This window comes from Charadrius vociferus, unplaced genomic scaffold (genome assembly GCF_000708025.1).
Source record: "Charadrius vociferus isolate BGI_N301 unplaced genomic scaffold, ASM70802v2 scaffold341, whole genome shotgun sequence".
NCBI lineage: Eukaryota > Metazoa > Chordata > Aves > Charadriiformes > Charadriidae > Charadrius > Charadrius vociferus.
The window spans coordinates 1222498-1245693 of NW_009646847.1; the positions used below are offsets into that span (position 1 = coordinate 1222498).

General features: G+C 39.2%; 1 protein-coding gene across 1 annotated transcript; it reads left to right on the forward strand.

Annotated features, from left to right (window-relative positions):
- Positions 1-426: 426 nt before the first annotated feature.
- On the forward strand, positions 427-21516 carry ADAT1 (adenosine deaminase, tRNA-specific 1). The gene is made up of 9 exons (XM_009894052.1): positions 427-595; positions 1361-1429; positions 3127-3181; positions 3934-4064; positions 5522-6140; positions 7932-8077; positions 10274-10373; positions 13058-13144; positions 20898-21516. Exons 1-9 carry the CDS (start codon positions 427-429, stop codon positions 21028-21030), a joined length of 1509 nt encoding a protein of 502 aa, XP_009892354.1. The 3' UTR covers positions 21031-21516.
- The last annotated feature ends 1680 nt before the right edge of the window (positions 21517-23196 follow it).

Sequence of the window (23196 nt, forward strand, 5' to 3'; positions counted from 1 at the left end):
GGGCTGCCCCGGCTGTGGAGGTCTGCGGTCGCCGGGGCAGGGTAGAGGCCCGGAGGCCTCGGAAGGAGTGGGGTGGCGCCAAACGCCTCAGGTGCGGTGCGGGGACCGCAGGGGCACGGCGGTGTGAGGTACGGTGTTGTCTGCAGCGTAGTGTGAACCCGGCAGTCTCACCTGCTGCTGGACTGTAAGGGTTCTAGCATTGGTTTTTATTCATAGCGATTTGGGGGGAAAAAAAGGTTTTTCTTTCATGTGATATATTTCTTATAAATAATCCTGAAAGGGGTGATGCAGTTACGGCTTGGATATTGGAAGCTGGTACAGGATGGTGTCATGCAGGACAACGTGGTAGGGGAAGAGATGGGGGCTGTTAATCAGTGTTGTGATGGAGTCTAATTCTGTTTAGAACCTGCACTTGCATCGGGAGCCATGTGGTCAGCTGATGAAATTGCTGAGCTCTGTTACCTGCACTATAGGACCAGACTCCCTAAGCAGGGGAAACCAGATCCAAACAGGGAATGGACTTCACTGGCAGCTGTTGTCAAAGTGGAGTCTGCAACCCAACGAGAGGTTCTTGTTAGTCCAGGGGATCTGCAGGGTAAGAATGAGTGGTGGGGTTGGGGCAGGAGGGGGTAAGGCGGAGAGGAGGTGGCAGTCCTTGATGTTTTGTGGTTTATTTTTTCCTTTGAGATACCTTCTAAAAAGAACATACACCCCTTCCTATCCCATTTCTGTCTCCACCCAAGTTCTTCACTCTGTTATTGTAAAAGCTTTTACAACTTCTATCTGGAAAGAGATCGTTACAGTGAAATGCTGTTCTTCCCAGACTGTAGCTAAGAAGATGAAAGCCTGCATTTGGCTGTTCAGTAAGTGGCGAAAGTCTAGGCAGGACCTGGATTTCTAATGTAAACCCTTACAAAAGTGTGTTGGCTACTATTTGAAAGAATCCTAGAAAGCTCTCCATTCCTTTAACAGACTGCATTATTACATTGTGAGTTTGTGTTAGCTCACCATCATCTTCTTTTCCCTTACTGGCACTTCCATGTTGTCATGTAGATTGTATTCTATACTTTCTTATGTGTTTGAGGAATCCTATGCCAGTGGCCACTGTGTGTTGCTTAGCATACGAAGCCTGTGTTAGCAGTCCTGCTATGGGATCATAGACTTTTCCTAGCACTGGTGCTTCTGCCTACTATGCTCAGTTCTCCAGCTGATACTGTTTCCTTTCTGGAATGTTGCATGGCCTGCCTCCCTGTACCTTCCCTTTTACACAATGTTCTGTGTGTTGTCTTGCCAGGATGACTGTATGAGAGCAATGCTTCTGGTGATAGTTCATCCGGTTAATGTTGTTTCTTTTTTTCAGTAGCAAAGGAAGTCGTTGCTATGGGAACTGGAACAAAATGTATTGGGCAAAACAAAATGAGAAAAACTGGTAAGTATGGTGTAAAGTCCAAGAACAAACTACCTGTGCTACCTTCCTTCTTGCTGGTGTTGTAGAACCACTGAAAATGTCCACGGTCTTGAGCTCGGACTTCTGGATTGAAGCCAGAAGTGTAAGCCAGACCTCACCTCGTCAAGAAGAGAGGGGCTTAGGCAGCCAGAATGGCTGCCCTGAAAGTTTGCTGCACTTGCTGCCTTAAAGGTGAATAAACTCTCTGTGTGGAAATGTGGAGTTTAGGCCCTGAGTCTACATACTCGAAGACTTCATAACTAAAAGCAAAACAAAACATAAGCAAAATAATTGTGCTGCAGTCACCCATTACAGTCTAGTTTTATTGTGGTCTGATACAAAAGATACCACTGCTGAGTTAGGGTAGGGGTGACACCAGAAAAGTATTACCAGGCTTTTTGGCCCTTACCGTATATTCTGTAGCTTGGCAGTTTTAAGTGTTTGTATGATAAATATATGGGATTTATACATGACCTCCCACAGCTACCATTTATTGTAGTACTTTCTTTGTTCTGCATATCCATTTTTTTTATTCAGAATGTATCTGTCTACTCTCTGAGGAGAGGGTACAAACCATAGTAATTAATGCTGAAAAGTGACTAAGGAGGAAAAGTGTGAATACATAGGTACAGGGCTTTCTACCTTCTGTAGACTTCAGAGGAGGAGTAGAATAAGATAGGAGCAAACAGTTTTGCATGCATCAGTTTCAGGCTGTTTCGTGTTCTGCATAACGTCCTTCATATTGAAATGAGTTAGTGGAGCAAAAGAGAAGAAACTAAATTCTAATCTTAGATTTTTGTGGATGTTTCTTGTGACCTAGCCATCTTAGAAGAGAATTAGTACAGCTGTTTTTCTGATTGATTTAGGAGAACTGTGATTAAACTGTTGTACTACTTACTACTGCTCATTAAGAGTCATAGTAGAAATTTGACTAGAAAAGAGTAAAACTAGTTTTTTTTTCTGTTGTTTGTCTTCTATGACCTTAAGTTTAGGAAATATTTTCCTCTTATGTTTATCTATTTTGAAATTGACTTGGTTGGTAGGTCTTGTTAATGGTTATCTGTTAGAGAACTTTTAGACTTTCTTAGCTCTTAAAGAGGACATTTATCACCTGGCTTTTTATTTCTGAAATAAAAGCTGATCTACAGATCCTGTTCCTTTAGATACTGCCATAGGCAGACTCTGCAGGAAGTTTGAAGGTGAGATGTGTAAACCTGGTAAATATCTAAATTGCTTACAAGAGAAGTAATTTAAATTGTAGGATGTTGTGCAACAAGAAACTTCAATCAAAAGCTTAACAAACACTTGACATTTTCTGGATGTTATGCTTAATCTGAGAATATCGAGATTCACTATTAAGAACAAACATCAGGAAGGCTTTGAAGGAAGCCGGTGTTTATTCAACTCAAAGGATTTCATGTATCAGAAGAGTTAAAATATGGTATTTAAACAAGTTTCTGATTTGCTATGGAGTGAAGACTTTTATCCTTCATTTGTGTAGGCTATTGACCTTCTTTTGTACTAATTGGAACTTTAAATATCTTGGAATAACCTCATACCAATATTAAACCTTCAAATGCTAACAAATCTGGAGAACTGTTATCTGTCAAATTCTGTTTGCTTTGTTTGGCTCCTTTTCCGTAATGATGTGTATTGTTCTCATTTGGTTGTTGCCTTAGGAGACATTCTGAATGACAGTCATGCTGAAATTGTGGCCAAGAGGAGCTTCCAGAGGTGAGGCATGAAGTTCATGTGCTGTTGTTCAGGGCCAGTTGAAGTTGTTTGTTGTGATACAAATGGTTTTGACCTATAGCTGAAATAGACAGATTTTGCAATTTCAGGGATGAAATTGTAATGAAAGAGACATTATTACTTCTGTGTAGGCAACAATTTTGTTCTCTTTGTTAGCAGGAGTTTCACTTAATTTTTACACTTGTAGGTGGTGTTAAGGCCCTTTCACAGAAGCTTGTTTCTTTCTTATTCTGGTAGAGCCTCTGTACGAAGAAGTAGGGTCTATTTTCATGTGACATTAGTGCTGGTCTGATGACTATCAAGGGTAGCATTTTTGCTGTTTCCCACATACCAGTCCTCTTGTTGACATGGCATAAGCTGGTTCAAGCAACTGAGCCAGAATAGTAATGCTACAGAAACGAGTACATTTCTTGCAGTTTGATACCACTCAGCTGGGTCTCAAAGAATCGGATGAGTTGCAGTGCTGGTAAAAATACAGACTGGGAGGAGGGGACCTTAGATATATGATTTGAGGAGATAATTAACTCCACTCAATCCAAGCCTTTGAGGTCTGTTATGAAGATTCCAGTGATGTGTTTGTGTTTATGGAATATGTTGGATCCCATCTATCTGTAGAAGCATAACTGACTGGCTCCTCATAGAGTTCATCAGGAAAGAACAGGCATCTAACTTTTGTTGTTTTCCCATGCATCAAAAATGAAGTAAACTTTTAATGAAAACTTTCTGCCTAACAGGTATCTTCTCCATCAGATGGGGCTGGCAGTTTCCCATCAGCAATGCAGTATCTTTATTCCGGGAACTGAAACTGGGAAATGGAAACTCAAACCAAATATCATATTTGTTTTCTTCTCCAGTCATACCCCATGTGAGTATGCTGGAGTGAACCAATTTCATGGCTCCCACTTGTAGAATCTTTTCTGCCCCTTGCCTTTCTTTGGTCTCTCTTTGGTTTGGAGTGAGGTGGTAACTCATGTTATTAGTATGTGCTCTAAGATGTACTTGACTGGTCCTCAACAGATATATTTGGCATTTTATCCCACTGGATGTGAACTCAGTAAATCAGATATACTGCTTATTATATAGTGGAATGTTTCACTTTCTATTTAGAAAAAAAAATGGCTACTATTTTCTTTTCTAGAAACTAACATACTTGTCAGAGGTCCTGTCGTATCTCCTCATTGCTTTGCTTTAAACATTGTCTCCTTGGATTCAGATTTTACTAAAAGACATTTACCACAGTTCCTAAAAAATCACAACAAACCACACCCCCCCAAAAAAACCCCTAAACAAACAAAAACACCCTCCCAACAAACAAAAAAACAGAACACCAAACCTAAACAGGAAAAAAAACCCAACACCCCACCACAGAAAACTAACAAACCAAAACCAAACTCCCCCAAAATAACCAAAAAAGCCCCACCCACAAAACACCACCCTCCCCTTCAACCAAAAACTTCTTATGGAATGGAATGCAACTTTTTGTTTTGTCACAGAAAACGCTCTCTGTATTTTTAAAAGTCCAGCTCCACAAAGATGAGGATGTGTTGGCAAAATGTAGGAATGCAATTTCTTGGTCTACCAGCTTATCAGACGTCTTGGTGTTACCACACTCTTAGCAGCATGTTCTTCAAGTGCTAGTCTGTTACCAGAACAAAGAAGTCTACACACTCTCAAAATATGTCTCATCAGTACTTTGCATAGTTAATTAGTTGCTCATGTATCTTCATGATTTTGATGGCATTGCTGAAATAAACTATGATGGTTTTCTTCATTAATGCAATATGAGAATAGAATCTACACCTTCAAATTTAATAGCAAGAATAATTTCCCGACTGTCACACACACCTGTCAGGCATTGTTCACTTTGAACTGGGCTTCAGAATTTTGGTTTTAAACTTGTTTTAGTGTATAGGTTAAAATTTCCATCCTGATTTGATAGGTTATTGTTTAATTATTCTTTTGAGGCTTGTATTGTTTAGTTAGATCAGATTAGTTTTCCTGTGAGTCTTCAGCACTGCTTATAGTCTGTGAAATGCCTTTGACACCTTTTGCTTTTATAATTTTTGTTTTAAATTTTGCTTTTCTGGTTATTTCTTAGGTAGAATGCAAAACCTGAAATTAAACATACATTGTCTCAAATTTCAGTGAAGTCTGATTAATCATTGTACAGGGCAACGTTGCTTGAAAATTGTGTTCTCACAGTCAAATTTTCCTGAGTGCAAATCTGTGAAAGCTAGTAGCTGTAATATTGCTGATGTGATGTGTTCCAGCCATGAGATATGTGTTTTTTTGCCAATTTTGATGTTACTTCTTTTGTGCTAGGTGGAGATGCTTCTATTATTCCAATTAGTGAACCAGAGAACCAGCTTTCTAAGCCAGTGACTGGAGATGATGCAGCTGGACAATCAGCAAAGTGTAGAAGTAACCATGATCATTTGGGTTCAGAAGATAAAAGGAAATCAGAGAAAATGGCAAGTAATCATATAATCAAGAGAATGAAAACAGACGATGATGGTTATTTTTCCGTAATCACTGAAGACCTGGCTGTTCCGCAAGTATCTGTGAAAAGAGAAGATGACACAAATCCACAGAGTTGTCAGTGTTCTGCAGAGATGCAAACAGCTAATAAGGAGACTGGCTTAGCGAGACCAAAGGTAGTAGATGTTTATAGAACTGGAGCAAAATGCGTACCTGGAGAGCTGGGTGATGCCCGAATACCTGGGGTAGGGTATCACTGTGTGGGATTATTACGAGTGAAGCCAGGTCGTGGGGACAGAACATGCTCTATGTCCTGCAGTGATAAACTGGCTCGCTGGAATGTGTTAGGGTGTCAAGGAGCTCTTCTGATGCATTTCCTGCAGTATCCAGTGTATCTGTCAGCAATTATAGTGGGGAAGTGTCCATATAGCCAAGAAGCTATGCGGAGAGCAATTATTGAAAGGTAAGTGCTCTCCTTTGGAAATCAGGTAGTGTGTATGGAGACAATGAGTTATGGAAGACAACGTGTCACGCAAATACCAGGGCTTTGCACCAAAGTTGTCTGCAGACAACTTTGAATTTCTGCAAATTCACATTTTCAGAAATTAGCCCTGTGTAGTATGGTGAAAAGGTGGCTACTAATGGATCGACTTGAAGATTCACAAAAGAATGTCCATTAGTTAGGATCCCCTTGGTTGTCCCTTCACTGAGCAGTGAAAAGCTGTTACCCACCTGAGTTTTTCTAGAAGCCTTCCAGCAGAAAAAGCAGCTGGAAGGATACAAACTCAGTGTAGTGAAGTGTTTTAGTGTAGTGGAGTTGAACTTTTCTTGCCCTCTTCCTGACTTTATTTCCTCAAGCAGGATCAAGAAAAGTTTTGATTTATGCAGTTAACCCATACTCCACAAAGTCATTCTGAATATCTGTAAGTTCCCTTTTATAGAATTGTATTGGTGAGCAAAAGCAGCTTCTATTTCTTGCAGGACCATTCCTAAAATTAAATTAAAAAAAAAACCCAAATCCATCCATCCTAAAGGCAGACTGACTGAAATGACTCCAAATGAATGCATACGTAGACTTTTGCACTGTAGAAGGGATATCTTTCTGGTTGTCCTTACAAACCTTTTAATAACTTAGCCTTTAAATGAACTTCTTAGTTCTTCTGAAGCTTTCACTGATTTTAGACCCTGCTTTCAGACTTACTTTCCAAAAAGTAAAAGATTTTTTTATTTTAAACTTGTTTTGAAGGGAACTGCTGTCTTCTTAAGCTTGGATCCCAACTTAAAATTTTCCAGGAGGTTAATATTGGGAGTATTGCATATGCATCTAAGTCCATCCCTTGCGAAACTTCAAAATTGTATTTTCAGTCTGTTCTCAGTAGAGGTTTTTGAAAACTGCTATTTTAAATCTTGACTGTATCATGTGCCTTCAGGTCTGCTGTGCAGCCCATGGAAACTGAATTTTAGATCTAATGCAGAAATGGCTGTGAAGTGGTGGAGTACATTTAGGTTTAGAAAGATGGGTGCTATTTGGCAACCAGATTGGAAAGTCATGATTTCATGTCAGTGCTTGTTTCTGTTAGTGTTAATTGTCAGTTTGCTGCTTTTTGAGCAAACTTCATGCTCCTGGGATACTTCGCACTTGTGTGCAAGCTAATAGCTCTCATTGGTCTGTTCCACCACTTCATTCCTGTTCTATGTAAATATTATGATTATTAAACATATGCCATTTTTTCCTGCTCATATAATCCTAATCCCATTCAGTGTGTAATGGTAATTTGAAGTAACAAAGGTGAGATTATACATGAAACTCTCAGTATATTTTGCATCTTTCTAGTCTTTGATTATGAACCTTTAGGTTCATAAAACAGTTTTTAATGTAATATGATTGACTATGTAAATACTTGATGATTATTATTTTGATTGCTATTGCAGAAGTACATTGCAGCTTTTATCCTGTATATTTTATCTGCACAGATTATACTAGCTTTTAACTAGATCTTTTTCAAAATCAATTCATCATAGTTTTTCGAAGATGGACAAGGTCTTAAACTATGTGGCTTTGTTTTTTTTTAACATATTTTTTTGAAGGGACAAAATGTCCCCAAACGTCCTTGTTTCTCTTTTATAACTCATATTCAATTCAGTTCTAATGTAAAAGTAACATGGTTTAGATTATGAAGGGAAATTGCACAAAACTGGCTTGTTTGGGAAGACCAGACCTAAAATCACTTGCATTTTTCTGTGTTTACTTTAGGTGTCAGCACATCTCATTTTTACCAGATGGTTTTCTCACTCAGGAGGTTAAGCTGCTGCAGTCAGATCTTCGGTTTGAACATAGCCGTCAGGCAATTCAGGAAGTTCAAACTAACAGCAAAACAAAACTTGTTCCGTGTAGTGCAGGTGAGTTAACTTGGGCTAGTTGCATAACTGTGTGCAAAAGTCCAAATAGAAATTAGGTGGGTGTAGTGATTTCCTAAAGTGGAACATCATTCATTGCCAGTGCTAGAGGCAAAGCGTGACTTACAGCATTAAATTAATTTCAGGCCAGAACTTAATTGTTAATAATTAATAATATTCAGCTCAGCCTCTACTTCCCTGTAGGGAGTTTTCAGACTGAATAAGCACGTGGTTGATGCCGTTAAGAATTTATAACCTAAACAAAGACAGAAAATAACCAGCGAAAGCACAAATTCTGAGGGCAGTAAGAAAACAAAAATATCAAAAGACTTCTTGTTTTAGTTAGTTTTGCATTCTGCTTGGTAATGAGCAGAATACTTGCCATGCTGAGTTATGCTTGTGATTGCTCCAGAAATCTGAACGTAGAAAGAATACAGAGTAGTATAGTGTAAAGTTTTAATTGATAGAGGTTTTGGACATTGCATTTTTTGTCATGGCGATGAATGAATATGCGAGTCACGTTATGATTTAGCAACATGGTCTCATTTGGGTAAAAAAGCCAATGGAACTGCCACTGTATGTGTACAGTTAAGCAGTTTCTTTAAACTTGGACATGCCTACCTTCTGCCGTTGTATACTTTTCTGGCTTAACTGGAAGTTATTCTGTTACAATAGAGCTGATGATAAAATAGAATGGAAACAAAGGGTTCCTTAATGGAATTCAGATTCATTAAATTGGAGTTATTTACAGGTGCCAGGAAGAAAAAGATTTTGATTCTGTGAGATAGGAAACAAAATCCATTATTGAAAAATGGTGCCAGTTCACTTAACAAAAAAGATCTGAAGCCAACTGTGACTAAATTCCTGTGTATGCTTTTCTTTCTGTACAGTTACTCAGGTAATTCTGTTAAATAAAGATGAATGATGCTTTTTTATTTTTTTTTTTCTAAATTTTTTATTGAAGGGGTGAAAATAGAATAAACTTCAAGTTTGGGGCTGTTACACTGAGTATTGAAATATGCTTAATAGGAACATGTAATGCTTAATAGGAACATTTCGTCTGGTATTTTTAAAAATGAAAATGTGTTCCATTTAATATTTCAAAGTTTGCAATAACTGAAGAAATGAAAGAATAACTTTTCATTGTTAATTTTTATTTGCTTATCAGAATCTGATATCCTCTGACCAGGTGGTTTTAGATTCTCCACACATGGAAGGTTTAATGTTTAATACCAGTTGTGTGTATTTAATGTTATTTGACATTACACAGGATTGTAATTATTATAGCGATACGGGATTATACCTAAATCACAATGCAAATACAATTTACACTTAGCAGAGTAAGGCAATTGCAGCATACAGTTAAATCATAATGCGGGTGTGATTAACATAACCAGCCTCCATAATATGCTTCATAATATGTAGGTTTTGAGCATCTTGAATGGCAAGATGGTACAGACGCTGTGAAAACTGTCTTTAGAGTTAATGCATGTGCAACTGTTTTGCCTGTTAAGAACATAGAGAAATGGGAGAACTTAGAGAACAAAAATTGTCTCAAGGAAGTAGAATTTAAAAGAACTGTTGTTAGCCTATGAAGGGTCAGATTTGGCATGTCTGTCAGTTTTGTTTCTGTTAACATGCTGTTGATGCTTTGACAGTTATTTGTAAATCTGTAAGTTATGGCATGCAGAGTTTCAGCATTAAGAAGTTTATGGCCTAAGATGGTAATAAGGTTACCAGAATGGGGGTAAAGGATAAACTTGTTGGTGCTTGCTGCCTCTTCCAACAAACTATTTTATTTGACTGCTAGATAATAACATTTTTTAAGTAAAGTCTAGAGATACTTGATGTAGTGTGATATGAAAATAAGCCGTTTCAGTTGGAAATGTCTTCACTCTTTATCCAGACAGGATGCACAAAAAGAAAGTAGAATCCCATTAAAAAGGGCAAAATTACGAAGCTGGAGGCCCAATATTTAGAGACATGGATTCTTGAATGATCCAATCAAGATAAAAGCTCTGTGTGTGTGTGTGTGTGTGTATTATTAAACAGAATTTACCTGTTCTTTTAGGTACTGGAATCCTGGCCCTAGACAACCATGGTCCTCTTTCTAGTTTGAATTATTTTGGGAAGCAGCATGGTATCATGTGAACAAGGAACTGTTAAGTTCTGCTTTGTTCATAATCCTTTCTTCTACAGCTATCAGTTGGAGTGCAGTTCCTGAGCAACCTCTGGATGTCACCTCAGATGGCTTCCGGCAGGGAACAACAAAGAAGGGGATTGGAAGCCATCAGAGCAGGTGTGAGAATGTTCTGATACCTGGATGCATATATCTTATTTGTTAGCATACATGCCTCTGTCAGCTCATGTGCTGTGCAGTGCATTGTCAGAGCAGAAAGAAATCTAGGGAGTGGGGAAAAAGGGGGGGAAAGGTAGGGAGCAGGGGAAAAGGAAGGGTCGCTGTGTAAGGGAGAGAAGGGGAGTTGGAATGACAAAAGTTGAATGAGGGTTAACAAGTTTATCCTATTTCTCCTTTGTCACTGTTGATTAAAGAGATCATTGTAGATAATGGTGGTAGGGGACAATGATACATTTTTTATTAAAAGATGGTGAAGTTAGAGGAATTTTTGCTTTGTATCTTCTGGGTAGATGACTGTGAAGGAAATGTGTGTGTTGCAGGTTCTCTTTTTACAGATTTCTTTTTCTGTAAAAGTTAGGCCAGCTGACCTGGATGTATGATTGTTAGAAGTGTTGCTTTGAAATGTGAGTTTCTGCCTTAAAGTTTGAAAATGTTATGAAATGCTTGCAACAGATTCCTAACACAAAACATGTCACCTTTCCAGTTGTAGTCTTGACACTGTGCTCTTTAAAAAATATCATCTTCTATCAGCTAGTAATGTTTAAAGAAACAGTTACACATTTTTCTTGTGGTTCAGAGGAATTACTTGTAAATATTTGCAGTAAAAATTCTCCATCTCTCTAAACTCTCCCCAGTTTAGTTGAGGTGACCCAAATTATCATTGGTCTGTGGAAGTTCAGCTTGAGGGTTGGGGTCATGTTTTGGTTGTTGGCTGCTTATACTACCAATTTATCAATGGTCATATTGTTCATTTTTCCCAGGCTTTCTGGGAGAAAGAAGATAATCTGTGACAGTAGTGCATAAAACGATAAGTAGAGCTTAGACAATTCTTATGGAGAATTAATTCACATGTCTGCAAGTTGCACATTCTGAGCTTCTCGAAGTTAGGCCTGACTTGACTGAAGTTTATCCTGGTATATCCTAGTATTTCCAAATTTTCCCTGGAAAGAGGAGGACCGGGAACTTTGTGGTTTGTGACCACTATTGGTATCTGGGGTATTGTTCGCACAGGTGACCTGGGTGACTTAGTGTGTTTTTTGAGACAGGCTTGATGTGCACCGTAGAATATTGGTGTTCAATATGTGGTGTGTAATGTGTTCCAGGAGACATGTAAGAGATCAAACAAACCAACCCCTTTTTCTCACTAGGCTTAAATTTGTTATGTAGCATTTGTGTATCAACTCTACAATTTTAGAGCCATCTGCTAGCTGCCAGTTTGCACAAAACTGTAGGAACTTAATTATTGTTGAGAGGTCCTCCTCTCTTTTTTTACATGTGCTTGAAACTCACTAAAACATTCAGAAGTTATTAAAGAGGGCCTACAAGACTGTGTGATTGCAAAGGTCTTGATTCCTTAGGAAATCAGGATTAAAAACAATGCCAAGGAATAAGGAAACTATTTACACTTTTGTGGTAAACAGTCACAAAAGGAACTTTTATTATGAAAATAAGGAATAAATAAGCCTTAGGGGAGTTGGGGGGTGGTGTTTAATAATAAACAAGACTTGTACTCTACCCTGGTTTTTTTCCCCTCAGGGAATCTCAGGGTGATTGGTGGGGGATGTTGTTTAGTTGTGGTTTTCCCCTCAATATGCTAGATAACGCTAAATATCAAGGAAGGTAAAGCTGACTGACTAAAAGAAATTTGTACGTAGATGTCTGATATGTGCTTTTGTTAACACCTAGTTACCTAAAACATCAAAACTTACAAGATGAACCTTTGACAGATTAACATGAAGATGAAGTTTTAGAGCATATTTGCATGCAAATTTTGGGGTTCTTAAATAACATTCTAGCAAAACAGAAAGGTTTTTTTGATTGGTGGTGTTTTTTCAGTGCTTGAGAATCAGGTTGCGCATGTTGGAGAACTGAATCAGTCATTGTGAAGAAGAGTGTATAAAGAGAATATAATCAAATAGAGAAAACAGCTGGGGCTTTCAAAACCAATCCATGCTCTATAAACAGCTCTTCTGGTTGCCTCCTCTTTGGAGGAGGAGAAGGGCTTAAAGCTGATAGAGATGCATATGGTATCTTCAAAAGACCTTTCAAAGTTTGACTCACTGTATTTTTTTATGAGCTGCTTCATATTAATTGCCCTGCAGCTGTTGTTGAGTGTGTCCTTGTCACCATTGTGAAAAGGACAGCATTGTTCCAGATATTTCTGCTGGTTCTTCTATTTGTTCTGAATAATACAAAGTTTCCCAGTTTGAATAAGACTTTGGAGTCCTTCTGTACTTGCATGGTCAGTTCTGGGATTAGTCCTTCTGGCTTAAGCTTGCTGAAGTTGCGAGCTGATGGTGGTGCAGTCTCACACAGATAACAATGTGGGGATATTAAAATGTTCTCTCTGCAAACTGATAGAGTGTTGGCTGGGACAATGGTGTCAATGCAGTTCTTTGTCAACATAACATGTAAAATGAAGGGAAAAAGCAGGTGAGCAGCTCGGGTGGAGTAGGAAAAGTTAAATTGTGGAGAACTTTTTACAGTCCTTGAGAAGTGAATGTAATTTTTTTTAATCAAAAATGTTAGGCTGGGATGTACTACTGTAAGCTATATGAGGAAGTGCATTTCTGATTTCTATTTTTCCATCAGAATTTCTGATTTCTCTTTTTTTTTTTCATCAGATCCAAGATCTGTAAAGTGGAACTCTTCCATACATTCCAAAAGCTGGTGAAAAGTATTTCACAAGAGGACCTACCAGATACTCTCCGGTAAAGACATTTTTGTTATTTTTAGAAGAGTGAATTTATCTTAATAAAACTCAAGAATACTGTGATGATACCAGAATCTGCTTGTGAATCTCACTTTAGATAAGTTCATAGTTAAACTTTGATACTTGAAAAATATGGCATATGCTTGATGGGTTAGGAGGACTCTCTTGTGGGTATTTTTAATCGCCTCCTTGGAGACATAGCTACTATATCTCATGTTTTGATGAGAGACAGAAGAAATTGCAAGTGGTTTATTTGTTTGGAGTTAAGGTAAGAATTTGGGGCAGCTGATCTCTTCTGAAGGCTTACTACTTTTCAAAAGGGTAAACTCTGTTCCTGATCAGTGGAGCCTTGTCCTTCTCTTGTGCTACATCTGGTGTCTGTTGAACACCGCTGTAAGACTCTTCAACTTGATGTCTTGGCAGAAAACTCTACATTTTGGGTATTTTTCCTGAGTTAAAGTGGTCTTGTCTGCAAGTGGCAGTGGACAGCTGGGGAAGGAGGAGTGGAGAGGGTGATGAGAGGAGGAAGTAGTATCTTTTTTGAAAATGTAAGCTCTTAGATCAGCTGCCTGCAGCACTTTACCCTTGGCTTTCAAGCCCCCCATCCCAAAATTGCCATGGTGTTATTGACATCTGGTTGTGTTGTTTAGTAATTCTATCAAATGCCACTTATTTGTTTCACGAGAGGGAAGAGTTTCAGTAAAAAAAGAGAGGGTTTTTGTTTTTTTTAAGAAAAGTCTAGGCTATTTTTGTTCATCGAAGTGTATGATGGAATAAGAGCTAGTAAGGTGAGATAGTGTGTAGAGCTGTTTCTGCAAAGCATGTATTACATAGATGGAGACTTTCTGGAAAGAACAGAAAGAAGCTTTTGTCTGAGGAAGCCATACTTGGAGATTTCTTTTGCATTATTAGAAACAAGTTTGGTCTATCAGACTGGAGTTTCATGTGGTAATCATCCAGTCTGGCATTGCATTATGGGCATTACATATTTGGTGGTATTCCAACCCAAATAGCTTCTGCAGAGCAGGGCATAGTTTCATATATACGGAAAATTCTCTCTCACTTTAACTTAGAGATTCTGAGAGATGCAGAAGGTTCCAAATCCATTGCCTTGATTTTAGACTTATTTCCAGGTATAATTTCACCAGCTCTGTGATGCAATTATACCAGCTGTTGTAGCTGTTGATGGGGATGGTCCTGCATCACCCTCTGCTGCTACTGACTGTAGATTCCTGTTTTCTCACTTTTATCGCTAGCACTTCTCCAACCTCATGGTAAGCCAGTTCAACTAGCTAACGTGGCAGAAAACAATTTCCTTGTCTTCTGTGTTTCCTATTGAACTAATAAGCTGAATTGGCTCCTGGAAAACTAATACAGGTAATAAAATCTGTGCAAAGGAAATAGGAGGTATGTGTGGCTCGAAGCAGGGGAGATAGGCCATTTCTGCCTTTCATGGTACCAAGACATTAGATGAGATGAACTTAGCCAAAGTAAGCATGCCCTGGATCTTTAATTATTGGATCTTGCTTGCTTTTGAGTTTTGTGAATGAAAGACTGCAGTTACCTTCTGTGTCTGCAGATGTGTCTCATAACTATTTTAAAGTTCTGATGTCAATGTGAGCCATGCTATTGCTGAAGTGGTTTCAACTGTTTTTATAAGTAGAGATACACTTTCTCCTTAATGCTGTTCTAAATATAAAATTATAGCCTCTTTTGGGTGGGAGTTTGTCCTCACTTGTTTAGCCATGGTAAGTTCCTCAGAATAGAGTGTGAGCTGGTGCATTGTTGGGTAGGTGACTCATTGTGCTGATCATGTGCTGCTTACATAAATTCACTTCACCTCAGGGCTTTTCTAGACTCCAGTGGCTTTGTAATTTCCTTTGACTTTTTTGTCCTCTACCATTTTTCTGTCTGGGCTTCTCCCAACAAAGTCCAGCTGATTCGCAGATGTGGCATCATTTTTATGCTGCACAAACTCTATTTATATAGTAGACGTGCTAGCTCAGCTTGTCCAGTTGCTTTCCTTTTGAAGTCTTCGTTTTTCCTACTCTTCACTAAAAAGGCAAAATAAAATTGTCTTTGTATTGCTGTTTCCTCGTTCTCCACTTTCTCTTTCTACACAATATTCTGATATGTTTTCTTCCTTTTTCTTCCTTTTCTCCTTGTAGTTTGAATTTGAGTGGACTTCAGATAAGAAATCCCACACTCCAGTTGTTTCCTCTAAATTCCTGTGTATTTAACTGTTATCCAGTTTTGTAATGTCTTTCCATTCAAATGTATCTTGAAATCTCCTCCCACAAATGGATGGCTCTAGTGCTATACTGCCACCCAGTTTCCTTTTTCCATGTAGCCCCTAAGTTCCTGCCCTACCTCCTCTAGTCCAATTTTTGGTCTCTTGCCTTCCATCCTTTTTGCTCCATCAAAGGAATCTTACTCTGTAGTAACTTGGTAGTAACAACTTGGTAGTTGTAGGGTGTGTTAGGACAAGGATAATTCTTTACTTAACCCTTCCTTCATCTACTGTTGTCCACTGTCAGACCGAGGATACGGGGGCAGTTAAAGCTTTACATGGAACTAGTATACCGATTCTGATGTTCTTTTGTTTTCTTCTTTCCTGTGTCTAAAGCTGCTTCTCCTGCTTTTCGTGCCTTCCTTTCTCTTTCATTCTTCACTTCTCTCCAGTGCAGGATCTTTTTAATTGGAACCGGTAGAGAGCCTGCTGGGGAGAGAACTTTGCTGACTCCCCTAAAAGGCAAGTTTAGGAATTTGTAGTGGTGTAGCTTAGCTAAGATCCTAAGTATAACATTCGGCAGTTGGGTTTTTTCAGGATTTAGCTTAATTGCTTTTACCTGAGACTGTGAGAAGGAGGTGGTGTTCAGCTGGCATTGGCTACTTCTTCACCAAGAACCAGACAGTGCTGTGTTGTGCTGTCCCACTTTTTCTTCCTTTCTGATAATTTCTATGATCTGTCTTCTGTGCCTTAAATTCTCACTCATCTCTCTAGCTAGACTATCTAAAATGTTATTTGTTTCTTTATAACCTCTTACGTCCACCTGCCATACTTCATTCTCTTCTGTTGACTCCCTCTCACATGTTGTTTTGTGTTAATGTTTTGAAATTACTCATACATAAATCCATTTTTTTTTCTTTTCATGTTTTCCATGCTCACTGTCAAAGGAATGATGATGTACTGTTGTGCCATTGCAAACCTGAATTGTTGTGTAAAAACGTTTGCAGTATTGTTGTTTGCAGATCACTTGGTGGTAATAAGGCAAAGGAGGGGTTTTCCATTGTTGGGTTTTTTTTTTTTCCCTGCTGGTAGAAAAAAAAAAAAGCCTTGTTCCTCTTGTTCCTCACCAGAGGAAATGAAACCCTTCTTTTGTCATACGGTGGCATCCACCATAAAGAGTCACCAGGCATTGCTGTTTGTGCAAGGTGTGACTGACTGTGCAACCCTTTGTCTAAATCTAAGGGAGACTTTGTAGCATAAACTTGCCCTGAGTTTCTTGCTGGGCTTGTTAAATGAATGACTGATCCTCTTTTCTCTTAAATTGTAGTCAGGAGCCATCACAATTGAGATTATGATTTCTTCCTCCTTCACATTCAGTCTGCAGTATGGACAATTCCAGTTCCAGTGACACCTAGTTGGAGGGGGTGGGCTGTTGTACAGAGAAGTGCAAGGACTTTCAGATGGCTTTAAGATTTAAATAACTGGACTGAAGTATAGAACCTTTGCTTGGGCTTCATGTTTAAGATTTTTTTGCCAGTGTTCATTGGGGGGGGATGGGGGGGACGACAAAACAAAAAAAAACCCCACCCCAAAACCAAACAAAAAACCGATTCCACCAGGTGACTGCTAAATATTTCCTCCTGGAGTGATTGAGGATGATTGTAAGGAAGTGTCAGCCTAATGAAAGTAACTGTCGTGGGAGGGGTGCATTTTCACCATTATTGCTGTTCTCCAATTACAAAAAACCCAACCACATTTGGCAAGAATTTTGTTGCAATTGTCTGATCCCTTTTCAATTTTCTTTTTAAAGTTTATTCATTAAACAATTCCTTTGGTCCTACCACTAGAGGCCTGCGGGACAGTTAGGTCCTCTGATCTAAGAAAACCTTTTCTATACTGCATGTCACAGGTGCTTGTTAGGTCTGTGCCAGATTGAAGAGCCTTTTATTAAGAAGTATTTTCTGCCCCATGAAAATACTTATCTATCATAATTATCTCAAGACTTGATTGTTTTTTTAATTGTTTACTGCACTGAGCTTCTACATCTTTTCCTCTGTGTAATTAATTTTTTTCCCACATCTCGGATGACATTGGAAAAAGCCACAAAGCTCATTTGCCAGTTGTTCAATAATGTTTTGCAAATCTGGTCTCCCAAGGTAGACACAGCAATGCAGTAACAATCTTCCAAATGCTACAAAACCTTACATTATTGTTAAAATTTGGATTTGAGTGGAACTCATTCATTGAGTTAGCTTGCTCTGCAATTTTCTTCTGTGTGTTCTTAACAATTGGTGTCAATTACAAAGTGTCCCTGCAATGACTGCATTTTATCTGAAGCACTGAAGAAGATACTAATAGAATCAGGCCAAGTATGGTTTCCTGGCCCCCTATCGTTATGGATTCACACCAGATTTTTATATATTGAAGATCTGTGAGCTTTTGCCCCCGTAGATGCAATTCATTAATTTTTGCATGAGAGGAATGTTTTGGTTGATTCCTTGTGCTTATGTCAACATTTTTCATGTGTGGTATGCCTGTAGTCTCAAAAGTGTATTATGGGTTGAATGTAAATGTTTGAATATGGGGTTAAAGACAGGGTTTGGTGCTGAGGAGGAAGTATTGCAGCAATGTATTGCTTTTCTTTGCAGGCTCCCTTGCTTGTGAGCCAGTTTCTGCTCAACTTGGCATGTGGCTGAGCACACAAATGTTTTCAAGCATACTGGTGATTTCTGTAAGGCTTTTTCTAAGAGTGTGATACCTTTCAGAATGAAATCTGTGGATCACCTGTCGTGTCTCTGGCACACAGCCATCGAAACTGCTCTGTCTCTCTCTTACACAGTAGTGTAGGGGCAAGATTGAAATAGTAAAGGGAAACATAAAAGGAATGTAGTCAGGCAGACCTGGATAGGCTGGAGATCGTATGATTGTACTGGACTTTGCCTGAGGCAGCAAAGTAGTGTTCACTTCTGCCAAAAAAATGTCACAGGTTCTTCATTACTAATGCTCAGAGCCTTAATGGCCCAACCAAAACTGATACAGTCAAACCATGGGAGGTTTTTTAGGTAGATGTGCTTTGAATTTGAAAGTGTTTTTCCTTTATATATGTTCAAAATCTCTTAGAAGCTTAATGCAGAAGTTGAGCGTGAATTAAATAAATGTTTGATTTTGGCAGCTCTTTGCGGAAACTGATTAAAATGCATCTTTCTGTTGCATCCACTGTTAAATCCTGTAGTGACATTGTCTGCTTGGAGAATGAGACTCCAATAGGCTGCAGTCACCTGTGCTCTTGAAGCTGCTACGGTGTGGGGGGGAAATACTGAGCTGCTCCTTATTGTCTATCTGCTTTTGTGGTAGGTATGTTTTCCCTTATTGTCTACTGTAACAGTTTTCAAACAAAGGTCTGTTGAAATAAATTGAGGTTAGAAAAATCCCATATGTGTTTTAGTTTAAGTGAATCAAACCACTGGATATGAGTTGAAGAGCCATTGATTTGCCAGGAGGTTCAGGAAAAAGAGCAATGTTTAGCAAGGAAGAAATGAAGAACAGTTGGGCATTGGAGTCTGTCTCTCGGCTTAGTGGCAGGTGGAATCAATCTATCTATATCTCTATATATCTCTATCTCTATATATGCGTCCATAGTAAATGCAAGAAAAACAGCTTTTCACCTTTAACAAGATGGAGCCAGTCCAAAAATCTGTGTTGTAGAATTCTTTTTTGATCTTTGACCATCCTAAATGTGACCTCATAAGTACAAGTTGCTGTGTTTTGAAGGTGTAACAGCATCTGATATTAGCTGTTCTATGATAAAGGACAAATAACAAGTGATGACATGCATTTTATAGTGAAAAAGGGCAAGGTCAAAGTCTTAAACAAGTACGTCAGATGTACTTGAAGTGCAGGAAGCAAGCTAGCATAAGAGAATTTCTTCCCAAAGAATGATTTGGTCATTAACCTTGAGTGTAGGCATGCATATTGCTCCCCAGAGACTGGATCTGAGGTGGAGGAGAAGGTGCAGGTGGTTTGTGCCCTGTCTGAGGTGCATGTTGGAGTACCTGGGTGAGAAACAGCTTGCTTATGCTAGAGATATAGAGTTGGTCATGATGGGTTGACCTTAGCCCTTCTTGGACCTGTGGTGTTTCCTGAATGCTGTTTATGCAGATAGTTGCTGGTCTTTTGCCTGTTCAGTGATGCTCCTAAACCATGATCCACCATTAATGGGGTTCTGTGACTGTTCCACTGGCCAGGTGGCAGAGTGAGCCCTCCTGTGGTACTTTCCAGTGCAGCTCAGAGGTTAGTCACAGGGTTTAATCACAGTTAATCACAGAGTTTGATTAATGTGAAAGAGGTAAAGGAAGCAGAATGGATGAGCTGTGACAAGAGTGCAGGCAGGTTTGTAAACGAGTATCCATTTCTCATGTTTAGCAATGGCATAGACAGGTTCTCCAGTCTGGCACTTTCTGAACCTAAGGTCTGCAGGATAGAGAATATCTCATGGCTTGCTATGCATGTCACAGTGTTCTAGAAATACATTTATAGCAGAATGCTGAATGCCTGAAATACAGCTTCTGATGGTCTGCTGTTATGGTTTTTTGGGGGGTTTGTTAGGGTGGTTTGGGTTTTTTTTTGGAGGGTGATGATAGTGGCAATCAATATTGCCTTTGATCATGAAAGCCTGTTCTGGAAGTTAGTGCAGACGTTCTCAGACTTTTTAGATTAGGGTTCCTGTAGTAGTTTGGCTCTTCTTTCTTGAGAAAGGTCATGTTGCCTATCATCTTCCCTTCATATTGGGTTGAACATACAAACATTACGTGCCACATGTGGCTGACAGACTCTTTGGCAAAGGGAGATGAAAGAGGCTAGGAAAGGAATGCAAGGAAAGGAAAAAAGTCTTGATGAAATTGTCTTAGAGGCACTTGTGTTCAGATACTCTAGACCTGACGTGAGGAAGGGGAACAGAGCACCAAAACTGCTGAGTCTTTCTTTGCTTTAGGGAAAAGATGATAAAATATTTTCTCCTTTGTCTTACTTTTCCCCCTTATTTTGTGTTGGGGAAAAAAAACCAAAACCATCCTGTTCGTCCTTGTCCTCTTCCCTTCCAGCCAGCAATTGTAACTATTCTTCTAGCAAAACAAGGCTATTTCCACTGAATTCCAAGCACCTGTCTCTAGCCATTGTTTCTGCTTTGCTTCAACATTTTTTGCTATCATGGAAGTTTTCTGTAACCTATTGTCACACAGTCAAACACTGACACTTCTGTTGCTGGAGGAGAGCATGCATGAAGCGTGGTACAGGAGTTGTTTTGCTTCCTTTTGTAAGACTGCTGACAATGTCTAGATACACTAGTTTCAGGGCATGGGCCTCTCCAAGTTCCCCTAGAAGCACAAGAAAATTTCACTTAATAGCATGAAAGAGCTTGTTAGGGTATCGTCATGTTCTTAGATGTTTGGTTGCTTTTTTTTCATTCTGTGACGTTACATCCAACAGGATAATAAAAATGTTTTCATTGTGCATTTTCTGTCAGGATGAAGACTCTAGAAACCTACTGGGACTACAAGGAAGCGGCATTAAATTATCAAGAAGCCTGGAAAGTGCTGCGTAGCCAAGCCCTCATGGGTTGGGTCAAGAATGCCAAGGAATACCTGCACTTCACATGAGAATACATGCGGCTGTGTAAATCCAGCAATAAGCCCTGGTGCACAGCAGATACCTCTGCAGTTCAAGGGCCAGGAAAAGATGTCCTCTAATTCATGTGCTGTAAGGAGACAGGAGTGAAAAGGAGAGCAATTTAGAGAACTCTTTATTTTGGTTGAATTGAAGCCCACTTTTTATGGAAATATAGAAAAGGATCATTGCAGACTTAAAGTTCTGAGCTGCGTGATACAATACGCCTCCAAAAGAAAGAAGCAGTGATGTGCTATCCTCTGTTATCTGAGGATATGATCTATCAGCCATAGTCAATTGCAATGGAAGTAATGTCAACTGAAATGAAGCAGTGCTATGGAAGAAAGGCTGTCATTGTAAAATTTTAGTGCTGCTTTTTTCTTCCACTCTTCACAATGTTGTGGTTGGTTTTGTGTTGCTGGGACAACCCTAATGTATAGTAAGTAATATTTTTATAACTCTTGGCTCTCCTTGTCTGGTGCCTGGAAGAATTTTCCGTGTCCTCCAGCCCCATTGCTTCTAACTGGAAATACTAGTTCTGTTAAAGGGTCTTTTTTTTCTGGGAGTCCTTCATACAAGTTTCCATTTACTAAATATAGCCAAAGCAGAAGAGTGCTGGGGAGAAGGCTGCATCAAATGATACCACTTACGATACCCTGTGCATCTCTCTTAATTTCAGAACTTTGCCAGATACCCCTTCAACTGCTTTGCTTCTGTGGGCAGGAAGGAAACCTCCTGCTTACCTGATTCAAACCTGTCAATCCTGTGTAATTCCAGGCAAACACTTGCCAGCTTTTCAGTGTTTCAAGCACTGTCTGTCCCCCCATGATACATGGCTAATTAAAAGCAGGGATGCCTTAGCCATTTATGTCACTGTTTCCTGGCAAGTGTTCATAAATAGCCTGGCAAAGGTGAAGATGTTTCGGGGGAGGCTGGAAGTAGTCTCTGGCAGTCTTTGTCTTTATGCTTTGTTACCAAATAACATCTGCATGGCAAAACAGTTGACATTGCAAGCTGGGGGGAAGCAGCGGGTAATCGTCCTTAAACTTTCTGTCCCAATTATTACTTTCTGTGAGCAAGTTCAGGACTGTGTAGTTGCTACGGAGCACACTCCCCTTTTGCTCTTTTTCTACTGTAAATGACAACTCATAAAATATTTGGACAAGGCGATGACAGGATGAAAGAAGTGGATAATTTAGAACTTAAGAATTCTTTAGTGATTTTAGTTTTCTGTTCTTTGGTACCTTACTATAGTTTTGGATTTGAAAAATGAGCAGAGCAGTTCTCCAAACAGCCTTTACAGTCAACCTGTTGAGCTACTTATGGGACTGAGCAGTACATTTCACATTACACTGTGAGAATTTATTACACCAAATCCTTTTACTTCACACTTGGATTGACTTGTCAAACAAGAATAGTTCTGTCTTACTTGTTGAAGAACTTAAATTCTGTGTGGATAAGCCTGTCCTCTCGAACCCAGCAGTAGCATGCAGAAAGACCAGTTATATTGATCAGGGGGAGTCATTGTATGTGTTTGTAGAGGGCGGGGGATTATGGAGAATGGTCACTTGCATGAGTCATCAGAGGGTAAAAAATGGCTGGATGCCATTGCAGATGGGCTACAGTGTGAACTGCTGAAGAGGAAATGATTGCAGTTATTGTACTAGAGCAAATAACATTCCAAGGGCAGCCTCCTGTAGTGTACCTAAAGAGAACCGGTAAATTTCCAGGCTCTTGAAATTTACCGTTGTCTTTCCTTGAAATCTTGCAGAAACTGTACCTTAACATACCTAGTTTTCCTTTGTTAATCAACAAGGTCTGTAGTGAACCTCCTGACTAGACTGGAATGTTCCCATTTCCTATCCAGCTGCAACATTAAAATGGGTTACATAAGGCTGGTTGTTCCGTAGTCTTGGCATCAGACTAGTTTTCAGATCAGCAGTTATATGATGTAAATTCTTTTAACTCTTTCCTAAAATTTGAGCCTGACTGTTAGGAGACATTGTTCCTGGTAAGATTTTCCTGTGCATTTGTAAAATACTTGTGAACTGTAGACTGCTGCTTTCTGCTGCTTGTCAGGTTTAAAAGTAGTTTTAGAAGTGCTGAACACTGATATTAAACTCACTGTTTGGATGGAGTTGAGGACATACTTAAGCCTA